General features: G+C 36.2%; 1 protein-coding gene across 1 annotated transcript in view; it reads left to right on the top strand.

Moving 5' to 3' along the window:
• Positions 1-25,827, top strand: part of LOC306844849 (metabotropic glutamate receptor 4-like) — a gene marked incomplete at both ends in the record, with an annotated part of 121,504 nt that overhangs the window by 84,706 nt on the left and 10,971 nt on the right. The window contains 4 exons of the mRNA XM_079377261.1: positions 7,141-7,341; positions 12,189-12,325; positions 13,085-14,020; positions 22,578-22,827. Coding sequence (XP_079233387.1) covers positions 7,141-7,341; positions 12,189-12,325; positions 13,085-14,020; positions 22,578-22,827 — 1,524 coding nt within the window. The remainder of the gene's footprint in view (positions 1-7,140; positions 7,342-12,188; positions 12,326-13,084; positions 14,021-22,577; positions 22,828-25,827) is intronic.

Genomic DNA, 25,827 nt, shown 5'->3' with positions numbered 1-25,827 from the left:
CCGAAACCACAAACAAGAGACTTAAGTGAGACAAAAGGCTCTGGAGGTTTTTCTGGCAAATGGGGAGAGTCAGAGCCATTATTCCCATTGAGAGCAGAGTCCTCGGAGCAGGACAGCTAGTGTCTTTAAAGCCCTGGAGCAGCGTGAGGTACTGCAGGTTATGTACGTGCTACTCTGTCATGGCCCCTGTCTCTGCCACCTTTCAGCCCCCGACAAACTCTCTGAGATGCCTCCCTTAATTGGAAAGGATTCCTCAAAAAGTGCAGGACCCGGTGGTATAGAGAAGGTGGATGTGCTTAGAATGTAGGATGAGGAGTTTGTGCTTGTAACTGTATCAGATCTGTTGGATTTTGTGTGCGCTGACCGGGTGTTTTGTTGTTGTTGTTTTTTTATTTTTTGGTTGGTTGTTTTGTTATCAATCATGTTGACATGCAGAATAATTAAACTGAATTGAATAAATTAGACTGTATGTCAATATTTGGTGAGAATATGCTTTGTTTCATATATGTAGAATAATTTTTATTGAATGACATTAATTTTATATGTCAATAATTGGTGAGAAATGCCCCATGAAGGTAAAATCTATATACCTTCTATATGATCTTATATGATTATATAATCTATATGATTTTTCTCCAGTTATTTTTTTCTTTGCTTTGTTTACTTTGTTTTGCCAATCAATTATTTTTAAATATGCATAAAACATTTTATTTTATCTTATTATTATATTATATTATATTATAATTAACTTAACTGAATTGAATTAATCTGATGTATATATACTTGGTGAGAAAATGGCTCATACAAAGATATTTATTAGCATATATATATATATATATATATATATATATATATATATATATATATATATATATATATATATATATATATATATATATCACTTAAAAAAAAATATAGCGCGATCTGAACCCTATCCTAAAATCCTAAACACATTTTGTTAAAAAAGCCTGTATTGTCCACTTTCAAGGCATTGCGAGTTCACGATTTACTGCAGAAGCCGACAAGCGCCCTTGTTGTTTTTGAACAGAAGCAATAAGTCTATTTTAGCGAATCAGTGCGATGTATTCATGTGACAAGGCTACTTTCACTTTGAAAAGATGTGCTAGCTGAGAGGATTTTCGTCAAAGCTGACAAAAAGTGATCGAGGATGGATAATTTTGACGAACTTGATGAAACTGTGATATATTCTTCAGGGCGTAAAAGGAAAATAAAAGCTGAAACATTTTCATGGAACCTTGAAAAAGCTGCGCGTTACAATGGTGAGGGAAAAGCTCAGTGTATTGCGTGTAATCGCATCCATAATCTAGGATCACAACAACGTTTGTCAGGCATCTACATTGTCATCTGAGGAGATTACAAAGAATAAACAAGTGTTTTTTTAACTCTAAAACATGAAATGTGGAGTTATCTGCTGTTGCCAAAAAAAAAAAAAAAAAACTGTTGGAGTTATCTTCTTTTTGCTATAAAACAAACTTTTAAATTGTAGAAAAAAAACATACTTTCAATTAACTTTAATTTTGTAAATTGCCTGTATTTGTTTAGTTATTATTACTTAATCAAAACAACCCAACTGCAGTTTGATTGATATTACTTGGAATGCGCAATAAAATAAAAAAAAAGTGATTCTTGAAGAAAAAAAAACTGGAGTTATCGTTTTTTGCAAATGAACTCTACAATTGAACTCGTTTTTTGCAAATGAATTATATATATATATATAATGTATATTTCACCCAAAAATTTAAATTCTGTCATTAATTACTCACCCTCATGTCGTTTCAAACCTGTAAGACATTTGTTCATCTTCAAAATACAAATTAAGATGTTTTTGATGAATTCCGAGAGCTCTCTGACCCTCCCATAGACAGCAAGGATCCTAACACAATCAAGGTTCAGAAACTTAGCAAGGACATTGTAAAGGTAATATTTAATTTAAAAGGAAACAGTTTAATTTAGCTCAAAGGGAATCATTTATGATTTTAAAGGGAATTTGAACAGACTCACTGTTTCACGGCTGATCACTGAGTCGGCAGCGATTCAGTGAACGAGCCGTATAACATCAACTCTGCACTGGATATTAAAATCCAAAATATAGTGAAAACTACGGTGGCCAAGAGAGCTCAACGCACTGCAACTTCAGAAAACACATGCAAATAGAAAAAAACACCAGCAAATCAAGAAAACATCATCATTTTGACAGCACATGCGCTGCAAATCCTCACAACACATGCAAATTAAGAAACGCGCTGCAGATGCTCACAACACATGCAAATTAAGAAACGCGCTGCAAATCCTCACAACACATGCAAATTAAAAAACGCGCTGCAAATCCTCACAACACATGCAAATTAACAAACGCGCTGCATGGACCACAATGGAAATGTTTCAAGGGGCCCCAAAAAAAGTGACGGACCAGCTGGGATTTGCTTATTGTGCAGTGGCTATTGGTTGAGTTGTTGGTGAACTGAAAGGTGAGTGTTTTTGTTGTTGTTGTTGTTGTTTATTTTAACACCCTGATTGCATGATTTCTTTGTCTTTTGGATATTATTAGATTAATAAAGACAAATTACACAATTAACGTTATTATATAAGATGGCTAACTTAATTTAATATCCTCAACTAGGAAGTTACTGGAAGTTACTTGCTTGCGTTGCGTAAAGGGATTCCCTTTTGTCATGGTCGTTGCAGAAAGGGGGTTTCCCGAGGTTGCTGATTGGCTGTGGTCGTTTGTAGTGATGTCTTGGGAAGCCAATCATTGGGCGTTGGCTGGAGATGTTTTCAGTTGCTAGTTGAAGTTTGAAGCGGGTGCAGTTGAACTGGACTTTGCGGCAAACTTAACTTTTGAACACGAAACTCAATGGAAAGAAAATAAACTAAAGTAAAAGAATAAAATGAGGTGACAGACCGAAGCACGCTGGAATGGCGCTCAAAGAACACAGAAAGTAATGACAAAAAGCATGGCTAAAAGTTAGGAGAGCAGAGAGGCTGAAGAGCAGAAGGGGGAGTTTGATGGTGTCCTGAGTTTGTAAACTCAGCTTTTAGACACCTCCCAATACTTGTCTTGACCAATTAGATACTGTTCTGGCTCGGGGTGTTGCTTTGTTTCTCCACCCAATCAATAAATCAACATGCCGTGGTCAGTCACATTGTCCGAATTTTAAACGCTCTTGTAGAATATAATTTTGGACATGGTTTCTATAACAAGACTATGATACATTTCACAAAGAATTGATTGGAAGAAACATTTAAAGCATGATTTTTCAAACTCATACATACCAAACACGCATCTGAATCCTTCAGCTATTCAATAGTGATTAAAAATACATTATGTGATTAACATGATAGTTAATTGTGTGGGTTACATACATAATATGGAGTTATGCATAGAAATGATTAGCTGCTCATAAGTCCTTTTAAGATGATTTTTCTGTGTAGTTCTATGGAAAACAAAATACATGTTATGTGAAGACCACAGAGAGGTTAACAGGTCTCCTAAGGAATTTCAGTCTAAGTCTTTGTCTTGTATGTGGGGGGAAAAGTCAATCTAAGGAAGCTTGTGATTTCTATCGTGGAACACATGTGATGGCCATCTCTTTGACCATCAGTCTTGATTACTTGCCCCAAATTTGACAGTCTCCTTCCTGTGTTGGACTTATAGATAAGTGTTCCTTTTATTTTAATGTTGCAAGCTGTTTTGTGAAAGAAGCTTGCTGGTTAGGCTTTCTTCAGATGCACTGGCGCTAGGATCTGGACAGATTTATGACATTGTCCTGTTTTTTGGGGGCCTGTGTGGAATTTCGGCTCCTCAGGTTTTGATGTTCTGATCGAATCTTAAACTTGTCTGATTCGGTCTCTGATATCCTACAACATCGTTAAAATAATCCATGTGACATCAGTGGTTCAACTATAATTTTACAAAACTACGAGAATACTTTTTTTGCGCAAAGAAAACAAAAATAACGACTTTATTCAACATTTCGTCTTCTCCGCGTTACCCTATTGCGCCATTTTGGAGAGTATCACATACGTAAACAAGGTATGCAACGTATGTACACGGATTTGTTGTTTACGTTCAGATAAAAGTATAAACAATGTAAACAACGTAAACAATGTATCCGCATACTGTGCTGTTGACACAGAACAGCATACGTTGTTTACGTTGGCGATACTCTCAAAAATGGCGCTATAGGGTGACGCGGAGGAGACAAATGTGTAAATACATAACAAGTGTGTAAATACATAAAAAATAACAACTTTAAAAGCCCTCAAAGCCCTGTTGTGTGTGTATGTGTAATTTAATTGAATTATTATGACAATATTTGGAGAGAAAAGGCCCCATATGAAGAAAAAATCTAAATCTATATAATTTATTTTATTTTATTATTCTGGTTTTGTTTAGCTTTACTTTGTTTTGCCAATCAATTATTTTTAAGTACGCAGACTGATTTAATGGAATTGAATCTAATTAACTGAATTCAGATATAAATTTTTTTTGGTCAGAAAATACTCCATATGAAGATAAAATCAATCTTGTATATTTGATGCATGTTCTGCATTTTATTAATATAGTTTTTTTTTTAGGTTTCAGTGTTTTTACTTTGTGTTACACATTATGTAAGCTAGTTGAACAGTAGCATATGTGGAATCACTCACACTATTTGATCAAGAGTTTGCGCTTGTAACTAGAATCTGTAGGCTTTTGTGTGCTCATGGAATATAAACAGTATGTATGTGTGTGTTCATCTGCCAGTGAGAGTGCTAATGTGTTTGTGTGTGTTTGGGTATGCAGAGCATTAAGAAGCATGTGGGCTGACCATCCTCCCCCAGCAGAGATTCACAATGGATTTTTTCTCGCAGGCAGACCTACGGCGGAACTCGAACGCCCCCCCCCCCCCCCCCCCACCCCACCACCAATAGTTATGTTTGTGGTGAACAATTACACAAGCATAACCTGCCTCTTTAATTTAGGGTTTTCAAGATGCAGAGGGACTGTCGAGGATGTTAAATTGCCTTTGGCTTTCTGTTTAAGGCAAAGCTGGAGTGCTGGTGATTAGAAACCCTAGAAGAATAGGATAGACATTTCTTTATTAACAGTAGCTTTTAGGAAAAAAAATGCACTGGCTTTGTTTAGATAAGAAAAGGTTTGAAAATGTATGGGTGGCTTTGTCTTGGGCAAAACAGAAAAGAGTATTGAGCAAAAGAGGAAACCAGCCTTTTTGAAATTTCAAGCAATGGTACTCTGCACTAAGCGACATTAACCTGAAAGACATTCTGTTGTAAAGAGTAATGATTGCTCTTTCTATTTTTGCAGTTGTTTGAAATACTGTAAATGTACTGTACATGCTGGCAGTAACCCAAAATGACAATGGCACAGGCTTTATTCTGAAGAGTGTACCCTGCAATCTGCCAACCTGACATCTGACAGCTATCTCCATGGTTTGTTCTGGCAGGGTCATAATTGAAACAGCTCCTTTGCAATTAAGACCTTACAAAAAAAAAAAAAAAAACCAAGCTGAGCAACTCCAGCTCTAATGAATATACAGCTGTCTGGCATGATTATATGAACACTGAGAGATAATTAATCTTGCTTGCTGTCTCCCTGTCTATTATTCCACCCTCGTGTGTTACCAGACCTCTTTCATTTATCCATGGCATGAAGAGCAAGATACGAGACTTGGATAACTGAACATGCAAGATGACAACTCGTGACATATTGTAGATATTTGATTACCCCGCCCCCCCCCTTCTATTTAAATACAGTATTTTTGGAGTGTCACATGTAACAAGTTCCGTAGCAGTTATTTACAATACAACCTTTTACTCATCAACGAGCAATGTTTAGACCTGGAACATTTATGACAAAAATGTCAAGATGATACTGCTTTACACTTTCTAATAGTTTTAATACTTTCTAATAATAGCTTGATGAGATTTATCATATGTGACCCTGGACCACGAAACCAGTCTTAAGTGTCAATTTTTCGAAATTGAGATTTATACATCATCTGAAAGCTGAATAAATTAGCTTTTTGGTGGAATTACATCCTGTTTTAATGCCAGGTTTAGTAATTGTCCAGGAAGTTGCTTTTTTGTGGACTAAGACACATAAGTTTGTGCTTATGTGATTAATTTATGTACAGTAGGAACATCCTTCAAGTCTTCTTTGCTCTACTTTCATGCAACTGAAACAAAACATTTTCTTAATGCATTCTGGTTTTGTTTGCAGGCAAGCTGATTAAATTGGTGTGTAAAATTAAATTGATTAGTGTTTAAAGTGCATCACCCTGTAACACCGCTGTGCACAGTGCTTATTAAAGAAGCAACATGCTCTAAATTATTATGTTTTGAATTGTTTTCGTAGCATGTAAATGACGAGTATGATCCTCTGGTCCTCAAAAACGGTTTTGCTTAATTTCATTCCAATTAAATTCCAAATATTTGATAAAATAGAACACATTCATGTTTGACTCAGAAGTAAAATGCACATTGAGGCAGGAGCAGTTTAAATTATTTGATTGCATCACATTACAACTACTATTATTGTATTTTTGGTAAATGAAATACCTGGGAAATGTAACTAGTTTGGTGTTCCACTTGTCTAAAATGAATAACGCTCTCTAAGTAACATGTTCATGTTGCAACACAACCAAAGTAGGCTGGTGTAATTATAATCAGCAGGCCTTTCTGCACTGCACAAACCTGATGAGGCAGATGAATGTCCTGATGAATCTATGTGTTACACAGCAACTCCAGTCACTTTTAAATTTTTTATATATAATTTTTTATTTATTTTATTTTACTTTATTTGTTTAATTCTTTAGGTGAAAAAAACCCAAGTAAAGAAAATGTCAACGCAATTTATTATTTTATGTGTTTTATGTTTTGTTATTTTATTACATTCAAAAAGTCTCCCAAAGTGTTTCCTCAAGCTCACATCTGATTGGTTCGTTATTAGTGAAGACTCTGAGGTGGCAAGGAATTTTGACGCATTCGGTGTAGAAAGCATCAAGGTGTGCAACATCAGTCTCTTCCAGTGCTCTCCTGGTGTGAGTGTGACAATTCAGTCAAAATCGAAGGACACTTCAGTCGATGTTGATACAAACTTTTTCTTTTGTCTGTCAGATCAAGAGAGGATCGGAAAAGACTCGTCCTACGAGCAAGAAGGAAAGGTGATGTTCGTGATTGATGCGGTGTATGCGATGGCGCACGCCCTCCACAACATGCACAAAGAGCTCTGCCCCGGCAAGGTGGGACTCTGTTCGAAAATGGACCCAGTTGATGGAACCCTCCTGCTAAAGTACATCCGCAATGTCAAGATAGCAGGTAAGCGGTTTACCTTCTGCATTACCGCTCTTCTGTATGTTCTTTGACAGACCTACTAGCACAGAGCAAGCATCTGTTTATGGGTGCTTAAGAAAAGGGATTTTTGCATAATTAGCCCTCTGACTGTGAATTTAAGTTTCTTTATTGCAACATAACAATTTTAAAACGGCTCTCTCCCAGGATACGTTTTTTGAAAGTTGTCCAAAATCCTTTTACTAAAGCCCCACCCTGGCCATAAATTTTCAACAAATGGTTTCACAAAGATTAGCTGCTAGAATGGATTAGAGTTGTGAGAAACAACAGAAGCCCTGAGGAATGACAGACTGCTCCCCAGAAAAGTATTTTGATATGTGCTTAGCGTACCCAAGCCAAGGTTCCTCCTGAGCCATGTATGTGTTAATTAAAGCAGTTTGCAGTGGGCTCACAACACCCTTTGGACATGTTCTTCCTGGGCTATCAATGGCAGTATGACTAATTAATTTACTGAGTATTCACATTTACTCCGAGGACCATGATGATGTGGCCTACAGTTCTGAAGTGTAACCGGCTAATAGAATATGACTTTCAGGGTCATAAACTTTTTTTTTTTTTTCCCCAACGGGGTCAACTGTTATGCAAATCGATCTGTCACATGGTCTTCTGACCAAGTGCCCTTCAATCATTAGTGCATTTGATTGAATGATTCTCTCCTGAGCTTTACTGTGTCAATAGTGTCTGCTTTGGAATAGGCCATGACGTTTTTTCCGGGAGAAAACGTGCAGATCTAATTGAATTAATGAAGTGCCTGACAATTACTGCAGGAGTTGAATGCTAATTCAGAACATAAACACTTGATTGAGGAGTCCTTCGGGAACCAGTTAAGAACTGGTGATTTAATGAATTATACTCAGTGATCGAATTCTGTGCTGGTCAATATATATTCATAGCGTGGTATTGTTTGGTAAGGTTTGCCTATTGCTTTATGTATATATAAAACAAAAGTTTGACTGACTTTTTGAACTGCCACGCACATTTTTTTTTGTAAGTAATAGACAGCGTAGATAAGTGGTAGTACAGGGATATACACCTATTTAAATTCTTGAAGATTGTAAAAGCTCATAAACTTCAGTGAGTGATTCTTCATAATTTCTTATTATAGCAACACTGTTTCCCACAGTGAGCAAATTACTGTATATTAGGGCTGACAATAAATTAAAATATACATTAACATTGTTAATGCATATATGATTAGCATAATTAATCTCACGTTTTATGCATGCTAAAATCTGGCTTCAAATATTGCTTTTTCTTTTTAAGGGTTAGGGTTAGGGTTATACACTGTGTATACAGTGTAGTTTTTTGAAAGACATCTCTTATGTTTACTAAGGCTGCATTTATTTGATCATAAGGAAAAACTGTATTTTCAACATCATTACTCCAGTCTTAAGTGTCACATGATACTTCAGAACTCTTTATAATATGCTTATTTGCTGCTCAAGAAACATTTCTTATTATTGAAAACGGTTGTGCTGCCAATATTTTGTGGACACTGTGATGCATTTTCTAAGGATTATTTGATGAACAGAAAGTTCACAGGTATAATTTGTAGCTCTTTTTAGGGGAAAACATCTTTTGCATATCTGTATATATGTCAAATGCGAAAAAGCAGGAACCGCATTCGCTTATAAACCAAAATGTATAATGATACTGATGATCCATTTGTGCTTTTTGTACAATATAAAATCCAAATAACAATGATTAAGCTTATAAGTGAGTGCAGATCCTGTTTTTTATATATATATAAAAAATATGATCTAAGTATTGATTGAGTGCAGTTATTTCACATTTTTGTTCATATCTGTGTATATATAAATGACATTTATTTAATTATGTAAATACTGTATGTGTACAAACAAGTGGAGTACCGACAATTCTTTTTTTATTCAAGCACTAATTATGCTAATGTTTTTTTTTTTTAGTTGAAAAACACTTTACAATCACTTTTTACATCAAAGTATTACTCTTGCATCATTACATACTGGCCTAGTGAGTTTAATCTTACACCTATAACACTGTTTACAGCAAAACAACAGCTTTTGTATTACTCAGTGTCATTTTATTCCTGCTAGTGAACAGATATGTTGATAATTATAATTGTGTTCAGAATGCAGTCAGTTTGCAACACTTCTCCTGCCAGTTCAGAAGTGGCCATGGCAGACGTTTGCAGCAGATGAGCTGAGATCCAGTGTCTGGCAGCAATTTACTGCTAGTGCTATATAACCATGAGCCTGATGAGAAAGACCATTTTGCAAGATTTGAGACCTGCTGTATGTAGCCAAAGTTGTTTCAAAACTGTCTAGTAACTCTGCATTGCATGTTTTCAGTGCTACTTTCCACACATAACCCCATCCTCCCCTTTCCATGTGACTTTGAGTGAGGTTAGTTAGAGACTTGAATAGCCTGAGATTGAACGAGGCGACCCATCACTCTCCTCCAGAGGGGTTTGTGAGGTCTTTAAACATTGCTCCCAAAGCTCAAATTGCAGGGTTTCTCCACATTGTCTTTTTTAACAACATATATTACTGCCAAAATGGGTCTTAAAGTCCTGCTGATGGCGGGTGAAAAAGAACAGAACACTTTCGTTTTCAGTTTCATTAAGATACATTTTCAACCTTACATTTAAACAGTCCTGTTTACAATATAATGAAGTATTCTCTAACGATTTTTATTTGATATTATTATGTCTGGCTAAATTTAATTGGCTTTAGTATAGAAAATCTAAGGGTCAATTACTTAAAAAGTTAACTTAAAAAGTAATCTGTAATCAGATTAATCTATCATTTTGTCAGTCTGTCTGTCATTTGTTCTATCTTTTTGTCTGTCTGTCATTATCTATCTGTCATTATCTATCTATCTATCTGTCTGTCTGTCTGTCTGTCGGTCTGTCTGTCGGTCTGTCATTATTGTTCTGTCTGTCTCTCTATCTATTACTGTTTGTCTGTCTATTTCTCTATCATTCTATCTATCCTTCTGTTTATCATTATATGGTTGTATCAGTATGATTTTCAGTCATCTTTTGGACAAAGACTCATTGTGATGCTGGCAGTGACTGTGTGTCTTCTCCACTGAATATTATGGTTGGAGAACAATCTCTTGGCTGAGTGGTAAGCTCTGTCTCTGGAGGTGGACGTCTACCTGTGCTTCTCCCTGATCCCATTGTTTGAAGTACTGCACAATGTCTCATCAAATGAACCTCAGAAGAAAACTCTCAACCCTTTGATGCTGTGGAGTACACTCATGGCTCTAATAAGGATATATTTCTGGGGACAGTTCACTGTTTAGTGGCAACTTCCTGGTAGAGTCAGAACCCTATACTGAATATTAAATAAAGAAGTCATAACACTGGTTTCTTTGAGTTTTGCTCTTTCTATATCATGTTTAGTAACTAGATTTTTAAAATGTCACCACCACAACAGAGTTTGCTGTGTGGTTGCTAAAGTCTTGTGAGTAGTTTAGCGCATGCTGTTGCTTGGGTGTTTGAGAGGGTTGCTAAGGCATTACTATTTATACTAAAAATACTAAATACTATTTATACTTAAAATACTAAAAAAATCGTAAATTTTATGATTAGATACATAATAGCACACCGCTCCTCAGTAACCCAAAAGATCTGAGCCATCACTCATGTCCAAAGCACAAATGTGTGGCACAAGTCATGCTCTGGCATTTAGTATTTAGGCTCAAGTTTGAGCACCGCTGATAATAAATTCATACGGTAAGGTCATACGCCTGAGTGAGTCAGTAACTGAGTGCTTACTTTGGGAATCTCAATCACTTCATATGCACCCTCTTGTTTTGATTAATATTTTGTCCTTATGAAATTCTCATAATCCTTTACATCTGTCTGCATTATATGGTGAGCTGCACCGCCACCAAGCATGGCTGTAAAAAATCTTAATTCCCTAATCCAGAGCGGTTGACTCATCAGAGTTTGAAATAAGCCTCTCGCAGCTTCCAAGCCTGCACAAAGAAGAATGGATATTCATCAACAGAAATCCACCATTGCTGATAATCACCCTTAGATTTCAGTGAGAATGTCATGTGGATTGTGCCTCAAAATAGTTATAACCCAAACACAAGTAGTGAAAACACAATTTCTTGTGCTATTGTTCGGTAGACTCGGCTGCACAGGGTCCAGGGAATTAAGTTGGACACGGTCAGGTGCTTGGAATACAGATAGCTTAACCAAAACTTTAAAGCCTGAGACAGCATGGTTTTCCACAGAATAAGGCACCTAATCTAAAATGCATCATGGGATGCAGCACCATTGTTATCCTGTCCACCTCGCCTGCCTCCTTCCATAAGCTATTGCTCTCGCAAAATAGAAATTGCACTCAATGTACTTGAGGTTAGATATCTGCAAAGGGAATTTCGACTTGTTTATATGGAGCTAAATAAATATGCCCATGCGTTTTATACTAAGCAGTGGTAATGCAGTTTTTTTTTTTTTCAATTTCAGGTTTAAATGAGGTTATTTTTTCCTCCTTTAGGTACGATGCTTATTGTTATATGACAAATAAGTGGTTTTGAAACATGCATTGTTATTTACTATAGCGTAAATATAGCATTAAGTAACCGCTAAAGCAATATATTTATCAAAAGTTCTATTAAATTGACTGCTAGCTCATTTCGTCCATCTTAACATATTGCAGTTTCCATCTCACCATCAATCTCAGGTGAATTTCGTTCACAGATTTTGGACGCTGACCTGGATATGTCTGTACATGAGTGGTTGCTCATTACTGTGAAGCTATATGGTGTAACACTTTCTGCATCTTTTAATCAGATTTCTCTGCTCACATCTTCAGGCATTGCCAGCAGTCCGGTGCAGTTCAATGAGAATGGAGATGCTCCAGGCCGTTACGATATCTACCAGTACCAGATAAAGAACAAAACAGCTGAATACAAGACCATCGGCCACTGGACTGACCAACTTTACCTGAATGTAAGTATATATTAAATTATTGTCTTGTTTTTTCACCCTCATACCATTCCAAACCTGTATTTTGTTATTATTTTTGTCCAGCACACATGTAGGCTTTTTTAAAGAATGTTTATCAGTTATTGCCATACAACAACAGTGATTATAGCTTTCAAGTTCCAAAAAGGGCAAACAAAAATGCTCTATGGAAATGTGTGTGAATTGTAAGTCTTCTGAATTGCTTTGTGTGACAGAACAAAATAAATGTCGTTATAATCTGAAGGTAGTGTCCAGAATTTAAGTGAAAACCAGTAACACTTGTTAGTATTAGTATTATTGGTATAATAAAGTCTTATGATCTTTTCCTTAAACATGTTGCTTTAGATTATAGCACATAAGTCAAATGGACCATTTTTTTGGGGGGGGGGGGCTTTACAGCTTCTCATCACTTTTTTTGTCATTTTATAACAAGCTGCACAATAATTTCTCCAAAAAAGCATTCCACAGAAAAATAAGCAGCATATGGATTTGGAGCGATGTGAGACTGAGCAAACACTGACAGAGTCTTCACTTTTTGGTGAACTTGACGCACACATTGCTTATGAGAAAGGACTGAAGTATAGCCTTGAGGAAAACTGCTTAAAATTGCTCCTTTGAGATCCACAAGAATTCATTTAATGAGTCAACGGATGAGGAAATGCAAACACTCATTTGAGATGTTAAACATTGTTTCATCCTTAGCCGAGATAAATGGTAAATACTGTTTGTTTTTTTGCGATTCAGATGCGGGCGATGCAGTGGCCAGGTGGAGGGAAGCAGGTGCCGACTTCCATCTGCAGTCAGCCTTGCAAACCCGGGTGGCGCAAAAAGATCGTTAAGGGCATTTCCTGCTGCTGGCACTGCGAGCGCTGCGATGGTTACCAGTATCAGCATGACCTCTACAGCTGCAAGATGTGCCGCTTTGATTTAAGACCTAACAAGAATCACACAGGCTGCCAGCCCATTCCAATTGTGAAGCTGGAGTGGAGCTCGCCCTGGGCAGTCATACCGGTCCTCATCGCTATTCTCGGCATCATAGCCACTCTTTTTGTTGTGGTCACCTTCATTCGCTACAACGACACGCCGATTGTTAAGGCATCTGGACGCGAGCTCAGCTACGTCCTGCTTACGGGAATCTTTCTGTGTTACGCCACCACCTTCCTGATGATCTCGACCCCAGATGTAGGGATCTGTTCGCTGAGGCGAATTTTCCTGGGGCTCGGAATGAGCATCAGCTATGCGGCCCTGCTCACCAAAACCAATCGGATTTATCGGATTTTCGAGCAGGGAAAAATGACAGTGAGCGCGCCACGTTTTATCAGTCCGGCTTCGCAGTTGGTAATCACCTTCAGCTTGATTTCCGTTCAGCTCCTAGGGGTGTGCATCTGGTTCGCAGTAGACCCTTCCCAAGCTCTCATTGACTACGAGGACCAGCGCACGGCAGATCCCGAGATGGCGTGCGGAGTCCTAAAGTGCGACATATCGGACTTGTCGCTCATCTGCCTCCTGGGATACAGCATGTTGCTGATGGTGACGTGCACGGTGTACGCCATCAAGACGCGAGGGGTGCCCGAGACCTTCAACGAGGCCAAGCCCATTGGCTTCACCATGTACACCACCTGCATCATCTGGCTCGCTTTCATCCCCATTTTCTTCGGGACGTCGCAGTCGACGGAAAAGGTAAGAGCAGATAAGTGAGCGCAATTCCTCAAGATCTTGGCAATAAACGTTTTAAAGTAATGACAGCATCTGCCTCCCCATTTTCCGACAAAACATGCCATTCAGAGCTGTCCATTTTCAGCAAAAAACAGACCAATGGGAACAAATTGACTATGTTCATTTGGGCCTTAAATCAAGCAGAGCGGTAAAACAGACAGTTTATTTCAAAGAGAAATCGGGTAGCATGAGGTTTGGCACGCTACAGCGCAGAACTCACGTGGTTTCCTTCGAATACTGAAGAGGACATGTGCGGCTGGTAAAAACAAAGGCTCTCTCTTTTGCCCATCTAGCACTGTGCTCTCAAAGATAAAAGAGACTTTGAAAATAGCAAAGAGATTGAGCGTCAGCTTTTTGTAGATGATGTAATCAATTGACAAGCACTGACTGACTTAGAATATCGAACAAAAAGGCTCTTCATTTTGAGGCCGAATTATATATGCAACTACCCTGGCATTGGCTGCATTACTCATTTCAATTAGAAAACCTGGGACCTTCTGTTTCTGAAGCTTAAGATAACGGCTTTCTAGTTTTTCAATTTGTGTTTTATTTAATTAGTGTCTCCCTTAGCAAAGCCTTGAACAAGCAATTTCAGCAATTTTAGTATTGTTATACTTGTTGGTAGGGAGCCGTTACTGCTTTAAACTCAGTTTCCCACTGTGCCTTTTTAACCACCGTTTGAATGACTCATACAGATATAGGATTGTATGAACTGACTTAGGTAATTGCATGTTGCCTTTAACTACGTTCTGCCTACACCAATCCCAAAGAAACAAATAACTATATTTCTGCCGATCAGAGAAAATTATAACGACGGTAATTGTAACCCTGTATCACATGCTCTTTTTTTCCCACTGTTTCCCAGGCATATGATTCTTTAATATACACCATATAAGGTTTTAGTGTGAATTTACGGTATTCCTGGCAACTAGTGGACGTACTGTCACAGTGATTTTTTAGTCATTTTTCAGTGCAATTTTCTGTGAGCAGTCCTTTAGCAATTAGTGGTGATCATTTAAGTGATCGGACTGCAATCTGTCTCATTTTTATCTTGGAATGCATTTATGCTTTTCACGATTGAATAGCTACATGATAAGATGTGTAAAAAAAAGCATGAAGGAATGAAGTTATGAAATTAAAAATGTGTCAGGTTCCTTTGAGCACTTGAATGAATGGCTTCATAAAAACGGAGAACTTAGTTTTATGTCAAAATATATCAATTCAGTGAGCTATTAAAATTTCTAATCGTGATGTTATGGTTTACATTTTAGTCTTTACTTGAGCAAATGAGGAAATACTCTACTACAGACCTGATCTAGAGGCTATTGCAGCATGAATAGTTTAAACGGTTACAATTTTTTATTACTATTTTGTTTTTGTTGCAGTTGAACTACAACAGTGTGATATTGTTTAAATGCAACACAATATGCTTTTTATAAAGTAATGTAATTACCAAAGAAAATTACAGTATGCTTTGATTTCAAAGTAAAATTATCAGTCTTGTAAAATATTAAATAAACATTTTTGACAGTATTATACTCTCATGGTGTAATCAGGGCTGGACGTTAATTCTGTTCTGTACATCACAGGACTGAAGAAACAGTTTTAGCAATTAGTTTTGCTCCGAAAATAAAGCATGCATCATATGACAAAATTCCACCACTGTGTGCACAACAAACAGTGTTTTTAGAGAGGAATTAACATATCAAAACAAGAGCACCTCACAATCATCCAGGCTGGCAAGCACAATAAAGCCTGGCGAGTCAGAGATGACATGTCTTTTTAGAGCAATTAAATGCCTCACTTCCTCCTGGCCTGTGATTTACCTTATCTCTCTGCCTGTGCACTTGTCACATGATTTCTGCCAGACACCTCATCAGCATGCCGGCTCCATCAGTTGTTTGTCATCTTATGTCAAAGTGAATAATGAATGTCTTTGGAGGCTTTCTGGAGCATTTGAATGTGGGCAGCTGGTCTGGTCCCTGCTGAATTTGATCAGCCTTTCAAATGATTAATCGGAGGGTCATCTTATTGTGGTTTAACCAAAAGATTCTTAAATGAGCTAGTCTGGCAGGTAGGCCTCATTGTGGTCTAAGGGCTTTAGCATGCTTCCTTCCTGGATTATAGTCGGATCCAGATGGATTTTTGATTGCTTTGTTGGGTAAACTTGAATTCATGTCCAAAATCGGACTATTGATAAAAACCTGTCTGTCTAAAATAAAATAAAACATTTGTTAAAAATTAAGCACAATTATTTTCTGCATCTTAAAAATGAAAGTGTGGATTGTAATAGATAAAAAAGCAATCAAATGAATGCAATTAAGTAGCTTTTCCCGTCCTTAATATATTAAGTGCTTGCAAAGTGTAAAAAAAAAATAAAAAAAAATTTGAAAGTGCATCCTGAAAATTCTGTCATTACTCATTTTTCCATTTTATAATTTTTTTTTCCTTTCTTTGTTTTAATGTTTCCATTTAAATTTTCAGTTTTAGTGGTTATTAAAAAAGCATGTATAATTAATTGAAATTATGAAACTTATCAACTGTAAAATAAAATTGGAGTTTAATTGAATATTTTTTATAAGAAAATACTTTCAGGCTTTCTGCTTTAAAATGTCACATTTAATTCAATGCATTTTTGGCTGATTCTTTGTAATTATATTATTATTACATTATTATCAATATTATAAATATCAATAATTATATCTACATGTACATATAGGGTCCTATGAAATCTGTTTTGTTTTATCCCAGATTTTATTTTTCCAAAATTACAAATTAATTAATTAATTAAAATAAATAAATAAACAAAGAATATCATGAACAATTTCAAACACTCCTCTGTATAAATGGCAGGTTGCTGGCACAGGGAGGTAATTTGGCCATGACATTTTTGTATTTATTTATTTGTCAGGGACATTAAACATTATTTTTTTCACACTCAAAACTTCACATTGATGTACAGGTGCCAGATTATGTGAAGATGCCTTGTTTTCATCTGATGTCCCTGGACAAGTTGACATTGCAATCCATATTGTGCAATGAAACATTGAGAGCAAAACGTCTTTCTGATGCTGGATGTTATTGAAACCTCTCTCATGCTGGTTTTGAGGAAGCTTGATAATATCTTAAGTCAAGCATTTCGACTTACATGGACTGCTATTTGTATGCATCTCCGCCCTCCAAAACTGGAAGCTATCATTACAGTGCCATCATGTCGTTAGGGTTCACTTGCAAAGGCTTTCCTCCTTTGTGTTGCTGACAGAGTAATCACTGTCTCTTTCTGAGCGAGGTCAACATCTCTTATTTACATACAGGTGTGTTTCAGCAATGTGACAGGTGTGGTAGAGGGGGGCCCTGACCTCTGTTAAATGTCAGTTTTTTTGACATTCTCGTTATTGAACTCCTTCAGTCTGTCATTCATTTGCTGTCACCTAAATGAGTACCTTGTGAAGACAGATGCATGAGCACATTTTTTCTGAAATATATATTTTTAAAAAATTGCTTCTCACGGATAGAATTTAATGCATGAATATACAGCGTAAGCCTGGTACACTCTGCTATGAAATATAATAAAGGAAAATGCATTTATAATAGTATTACAGTGTGAGGAATAATAAAACATTTACTTTATGTTTCGCTTTTGGCCAGCGCTCAAGGCACAAACACGAGTATTTTTTTCCCTACAAACCTGTGAAGCATTGCTCAGTCAAACAGGTGGCTCTGCTCCCAAACTCACATGATTGGTTGAGCTAGAAGTTCATAGGATGCAATAACATGGGATCGGAGACAGTCTGTTAAAGGAATAGTTCACCCAAAAATATTTAAACTTACTTAGGCCATCCAACATGTAGGTGAGTTTCTTTTACAGAGTTTCTTTTTTCTTTTGAGCTCATTGCAAACATGCAGCTTTCCACTTTGCAAGATGTTAACTGATAGACTGGAGTCATGTGGATTACATGTGGAGTATTAGGATGTTTTTTCTGCATTGGTGAGCAAGTGATATAATGCTAAATTTCTTCAAATCTGTTCTGGTGAAGAAACAATCTTGGATGACCAGAGGGTTAGTCAATCTTTAGCAACTTTCCATTTAGGGGTTAACTATTCCTTTAAGAAAATGGCATATAGAATTAATTCATTCCAGCATTCAGGGATGAACTGGATGCATGCAAACTTTCAGTGAAGTCCTATGTTTTCATGTGGAACATGCTCCATCAAACCTTGCTTTGATTGGACAAGATGAAAAATGAAGATACTTGAAACCTGTTGTTTCTGTTTTATTTTATCCGAAGCAGCGTGTAATCCAACAGTATGACATTTTTGGTGTGCAGCATATTAGATGATTTTAAATGTGGATAATGCAGTTAATTTGAACGACAAACATTCACATCCCTTTGAACAGTGTTTTCCACAACACCGCTATTAACATGAGACCTACTTCCTTCTTAAAAAGCTTCTGATGTTGACATAAGACCTACTTCCTCTTAAAAAAATAGTAGTTCATTTTTTGTTCTTTATCCCAAGAGATAATTTGCCAGCAGCAGGTGAAGAAGTGGCAGAATCAGTTGTTGTATTATTAAAGTTGATGGCGTTCCGGTGTACGTTTTATCAAGTCATCCATTTATATGTGGGAGTGCAATAACAGCAGCATTTTTTAAAACTTGTAGTTTCAATTCGAGGGCAAAAAAGTGGAACACTTTGTATGTGTTGAGACAACAGAGACTGTCTCAGAGGACTAACCCTGATTCACTGTCTAGTTCCCATCTCAGTATTTCTCACAAGCCTCATTAGATGCAGGTGTGCTGTCTGCACATACAGAGCCCGAGGCGGAGGCATTGATGAGATACCGCTATGAATCGTGTGTCGTGTGCGTCATTAAATCCTCATTTGTGACTGTAATTGCAACTTCAGGTTCAGCAAGATTAGTGAGAGATTTCGACGTATAGACCAAAGCTAATCATTTCAGGCTGGTTTAATCACTATGTATGGACCGCTCGCTTTCCTTTCAGGTGATTTGTTGGACCCCTGCAATAGATTTTCTGGTTAAATTTGGAAGTGTGACTCTGCTGACTAAGTGTCCGGGGACTGTGTTTTACTATAGCTTTTGTCTGAGCCACGGCCTTGTGGTTAGACCACCAACATATTGAGCGGTGACAAGCGACATATCTAGATCCCATAATTTCCTGTCCTCTCTCAACTATGCTTTATATTTCACTGAAGACAATTTGAGAGGTGCTTAACTCTCCAAGACAGTTGTAGGGTGTTTTGGGTAGTTGCCAGAGCATAGCTTTGCTATTGTTAAGGCGTTCTGGTTGGTTTCTATGTGGTTGCTATGGTATTCTTGGTGAATGCTGTGTAATTGCTCTCTAGCCCAAGTCAAATGTATTTCTGTTTGACTTCAAAACATGAAAATTAATCCAACAAGTCTTGTCTGTCTGACTGACAGGTGGCTGCTTTCCATGCCTACATACATGCATGCTCTGTAATCGGGCCTCGTGGTAATATATTCTACGCATGAATGGTCAAATGCCCTTTTTGGTTAAAGTGTCTTGGCAAGGTATAAATGTTAACAAAGTCAGTTTATCATAAGTGGTTGTAAACTGGTGTCTGATATTTTTTGAGTCAAAATATAACATTATCCAAATCATGTACACAGCCATGCAGTGTTATTTTAGTATAATTTTTTTAAGTTTTGAATGAGCTTTAAAAAAAAAAAATAATAATTGTTTTTATATATATATATATATATATATATATATATATATATATATATATATATATATATATATATATATAAATAAATATTTTATTTATGTATTTATTGATTGATTGTAATTTGTGCTTTTGTTTTTTAAAATCTTTCCATTTATCTTTTTTATATATATATATATATATATATATATATATATATATATATATATATATATATATATATATATATATATATTTCAGTTTTAGTAATTATAGTACTTCAAATTAAACATTTTATTTAATTTAGTTGCTAAGACAGCATTTTTTTTTATTTGCATTTATGTTTCTAATTATTCATATTTTTATTTACTTCCACCTTTATTTCAGTTGATACAAACAATTACATTTTTAGTTCTAGTTGCAGTAATATAAATAAACCACCGTCTATTATGTCATTATTAATTAATTTGAACTATTGGCAAAAAAAAAAAAACACTCACTTAATCTGTTTCTTTCTTTTTTATTACCAACTGTGTTTGAAAGCAATATGGCATGTTTTATATTAATATTAAACAATTATTTTTAACATTTATATATTATTAAAATATTTAAATGCATTTTTATATATTTATATATATTTAACCTAGTAAAAAGTAATATATTTAAAATACACTTCTTAATATTAAGTCTAAAATGTGTTTTAATGTCACTTTCGATGAGGATTGTTTGATCTTTTAATAATATTGAACTTTAAATGCAAAGTATTAAAAGTGTACCTGAAGCATACTTGCAGTTCCATTTTAGCACATTAAAATATACATGGACAACTGAAATACTGCTTTCATGACTAACTAATAAGGACCTGTTTTTAAAGATACTGCACTATATTTCAATGGCACACTTTAGGATTGCCTATAGTGGCCAGTGCTGGGTGGTAGCCATCTGTCTCTTCTTCGAGAAGCGCCCCAGCCCAGCTAATGTGGTCCTAACCCTTCCTGTCGACTTGTGCTGGAACTGCTTCCCAGTCAGTCCCTCTGGATGGAGATCACAGCAGTGAGTCACACTTAATCACAGCACACAGAGGAGCCAGAGCCGAGGTCACGTCCGCCAGAGCCAAAACACACAGCAGCGTTCTAAAGCAACAGCAGGGGGTTCGCAGCAGTGCCATGGAGTGGCTGGAGTCATTAGTGCTGGGGGGTGTGTCACTGAAAACATGTCCCAAACAGAGTCCATCCAAGTGTTTGGTTAAAAATAATCACGATTACCCTCTCATTATTTAGGTAATAATGCCTTGCACTGTGTCCCACACGGGCACGACGCGACAAAGCGTCCAGCGATGAAAGCAGTCACTTGCATGTTAATCCCAGTTTCTGTGCTAACTATCCAAGACAAATGAGACAATGATTTTATCAGTCGTTTGGTTTCTCTTTCTGTGGCATTGTGCCGGATAATCATGCTCACAGCTGCTCGTTATATACAGTGGATGGAGTCCAAAAACCTGAGAATGAAAATGGTTTTAATTATTATAATTATTTGTTATATATATATATATATATATATATATATATATATTATTTTTATTTATTTTTTTTCTGAATTGTATTATTTATATGACTTAATGATACTATTATTGTTTATGTAATGCCATTTTTTGTGTATATAAAATTCACAACATAGCGTTTTAAATTTTTTTAAATCCAAAACTATTTTTCGCACTATATATTAGAGCCCACTATATATTAAACATCAAACATGAACAAAGTGGCATTAATTGTAGAAGCTGAAAAACTGAGGATTATGTGATAAATATGTCGTCTGTTATGACAAATGAAGTTCCACAAGCATTCATCTTGTAGTTTTTCATTTGAAGTGTGGGCATAAAGAGCGAAGAGCCAGTTGGTTGCATCAGTGTTATTTCAGTATCATTGATATACTATCATAGTTTTTACTCATATGTTGTTTTACATTTGTGTTATAGTTTTAGTCATTTGTTTTGTGTTTTTGTCATTTTTATTATTAGTTTTATTTTTATTCATTTTTTGTTTGCCCTTTTTTATTGATTAGTTTTAGTTATTTGCTTTAAATGAAAATTTAGTTTCCCTTGGAAACTAGCAGAAATAAGATTTCTGAGAAAAAAAATAAATAAAAAATTCTGCAGTTTTTTTATGGTTTTAGTTTGAGTTAACTGTAATAACCTTGGATTGGACACTTCATAACCTCAGCAAATCCTGTCCGTCATCTGCCTGTTATATCATGAATACTGTGTATTCTGACATTTAGTCATTTGCATATTTTGTAGCAGAGAATCACGCATATTCAAATGTGGTGATGGTGCTTGGTGCTTTGGGCATGTTGAGTCACGAGGTTATGACTCTCTGTTGAGATTTGACATATTGACTGTGTCAGTTAGATCAGGAGTTTGTGTCAACAAGCCCTCGTGAGATGAAGGTCCCAGGTCATGTGAACAAGTCTTCATTATTGTATAATACACCCCTGATAGGCAAAGCAGAAGGGCTTTAGTTTGTAATAATGACCTGCCTTATCCCTTACATTATTCCTTACCTATCAAATAAGTAAATAAATGGACTTAAATATTGAGTTCAGTGAAAATTATTTGATTAATGTGGGAAGAAATAGACTGCGGTGTGATATAAAACTAGCACGCTGATGGGTATTGGTTGCCCAGGGCAACAGCAAAATATACAGTTTCATTATACAAAAATATTTGGCCACAGAAAGCCGTGATTGACCAATTACAACCCAGTATGGCGTGTAGTAATGGCTTTGTTTTCAGTGATTTTTAATTTTCATGTGCTGGGATTTTGTTTCACAGATGTACATACAAACGACCACGCTGACCATCTCGGTGAGTCTGAGCGCGTCTGTGTCTCTGGGGATGCTCTACATGCCGAAGGTCTACGTGGTGCTCTTCCACCCGGAGCAGAATGTGGCCAAACGCAACACTCGCAGCCTGAAAGCTGTGGTCACTGCCGCCACCATGTCTAACAAGTTCAACCCCAAGGCCAGCCTCAGGCCCAACGGAGAAGCCAAGTCAGAGCTGTGTGAGAACCTGGAAACTCAGGGTGAGCGGGTTTGAGGATAAACACTTTATTGTTACTGACACTGATTTTTATACGGCAGTAAACTTGTTATTGTAATCTTTAAAAATTGAATTCATCATCATTCTTTTGCTCGCTTAAACGGATCCAAATTTGGAGAGGGATGCAAACTCCTGCTTCAGCAGTCTGGATGTGGTTGCTTTAGATTTCTCTTTGTTTTAAAGGCTGAATTCACCCTAAATCAACAAATCTGTTATTATTTACTCCTTGATCATTCCAAACCAATATAACTTTCTTTTTTATAATGCAATTAAGACATTTAATGGCATCTGTGTGATGATCATAACAAGACAAACCACTAATCGTCTGGCGTACATTGCAAAAGGTTGTTTTGGCTTCATTATGTTAGAATCTAACCATTTGGCATCAGATATGGGCTAGGCGGTGTGGTTTTTAAAGGCAAATCAGTTGAATCGGTATAACAGTCCTTACTCAAACCCATCTCCTGCTAATTTAAATATCAATAAAACACAGCAGCTGATAAACAAGCTTTGTAATACAGCAGTAAATAAAACCCTGCTGCCTCAGCAGAAATAACTCGCATTCTAGAACAGATGCAAACCTGTAGTCATCTTGAAAGAGAAAAGAGAGGCTGAGTCTTTGTTCGCATAATTATATTATTCATTAAGGCCCTGATTTACCAAGATCCCAAATAAAATGTACTAATTGGCTTGTGCAGCCTATCAAATTGTCTGTAAGTATTATGGGTATACTAAGGGGAAGAATAACACAAGTAGCCACACATGCACTTGTTTCATTTTGTGTATTTAGGCTTTCAAACTACATTTTATTTCGATGGTACAAACATTTTTGTATTTTTATATGCTCTTGGTTGCAGCACCTGGATAGGTATTTGTTTTATATGTTTTAAGTTTGAATATGACAACATATGTTACATTCAGATTTTGTACTCTTAATCTAATATGGTATTCATTTGCACACCTTTTCTGAAGTTTTCAGAGGTGATAAATCACTTTGCAAGAACTGTTTAATTCATTTGCATTGACGTTGCCCTTTATTCTGCACGCCCCAAATGACATATTCATTAAGAGAAACCTGCGAAAACAGACAAGAGGCGCTATCTTCTGGTGCTATATCTGGAATACCGAATCCTCAGTAGACACAGCAGGTTTTTTTTTGTTTGCATGTGCCATCTGGTTTTCATGTGTTTTATATGCACAAAAATTTAGACAAAAATAAATCAGACTAAAAGTGTGCCACACTTCCTATGTTAGACAGTACAGCAGTTTTGAGACATCATCAATTGTGCCTTGATATCCCAGACTTCCTTTTAGTCTACAATTTTTTCAAATAGCCTCTAGCATAAGCATTTTCATTACCTTAATCTGTGATGTGATGTCAAATGCAGCAGACAGGGGGAAACATAAAATGCAAATATAAATCCATTTCACCCTTTTAATAGACACAGTAAGACATCTACTATTAGCAGTTCATTGAAATTAATTTAACACCAATAAATCAAAGTGAATGAAATCAAAGTTGTCGCTGAGACAAAAAACATTTAAATTGCACTTTTTTTGTTTCTTTTTGTTTCACGAACAGAATTAAGTTAGTACTCTAATTCGTTGTTGAAGTATAAATATTTCAATTCTGGCTATAATAGCAACTTGTTTTCATTCAAACAGATTAAGTAAAATATTATGAATAAGCAATGTATTAGCATATAGTGCTCGATTTTTGTAGCTGACTAATAAGTTTATGGACATTGAAGGGCTTTCCTGAGATAAATACTACATTACTTGACATTGCTTACAAGCTGATTTATTGGCTTCCTGACACTGTTTGAGCGATTACTTGAGACATGATACATTTCTGTAAGTAAAGCACTGTTTCTTTCAACAGACCCTCTGATGTTCATTCATGCTTGGAGTGTCAAAACAACAAATATTGTTTGTTTTTTGGATCAAATTTGAAAGCTGACAGCGTTTTATATTTAAAGCAAAAATGCAAGGCTGTTGTGATTATTTGGATGGCAGATGCTCTTACAAATAATGTTTAGTGAAGTTCACATACCAACAGAAAACAGCATAGAATAAGAGATCGATCTTGAGATTTAATAATCCATATCATTATCAATTAAAAATTAAATATTGATACAAGTCAACAGTTTTGGCCCTTAAAATCTATTTCAGCCAAAATCAAAAATTGCTGTTTCAGTCAAATTTTTGTTGCTGCATTTTTTGTGCATCACTGTCTACTATAATATAGTAAAATATTTGTGCTTCATATGTTGTTTCCAAAAAACGTTTTCCCCCAGAATACACAGATCATGATGAATTGTTGTCAGTGAAGCAACTTATTTGCAGGCAGATGGTGTCACATCTACTATCATCTACTACCAACAATACCTTGACCCCTTTGATGTGGGAACTGTTGTTCCATGCAAGCTGATAAAGCATGTGCGGATGCACACGTAACAACATCCACCAGAAAAAGGCATAGTCCAAGCAGGGCTATGCACAAAGAATATTGAAATTCATAATGATGTGAATTTAATGTGACATTTCCCAAGATATATCTGTACATTCACTTGTTCCAGAATAAACTATCACGCTAAACCAATTCAGAGCATCATGTTAGACTAGGAAGGCACAAATTATCTACTTCCATTACATAGTGTTTGGCATTCAGAGCAACGCACATCCACTCTGCTTTCATTATATAGCATTTTATATTCATTTTGCAATGTAGCAATATCCAGTAAATCATATTGTAGGTCTTAATAACAAATAGCTCTGAATTAAGGGAGACATCCAGATAAATGTTTTGACAACAGAATTAAATTTGTGTAATGAAGGTTGCTACATAGATGAAAATTCACCCAATTAAGCATGGCTTGTTAGCACAGTGTTTTCAGCAAATATTTACCGCCGGTTGCATGACCGTACCAGACTGCTACCAAACCCAGTGTGAATTTCATCTGCTCACGTCCTCTTGTACATA

This window comes from Barbus barbus (genome assembly GCF_936440315.1).
Source record: "Barbus barbus genome assembly, chromosome: 25".
Taxonomy (NCBI): domain Eukaryota; kingdom Metazoa; phylum Chordata; class Actinopteri; order Cypriniformes; family Cyprinidae; genus Barbus; species Barbus barbus.
Note: the sequence above shows the minus strand (reverse complement) of the source record. Positions and strands in the feature narration are given on the sequence as shown.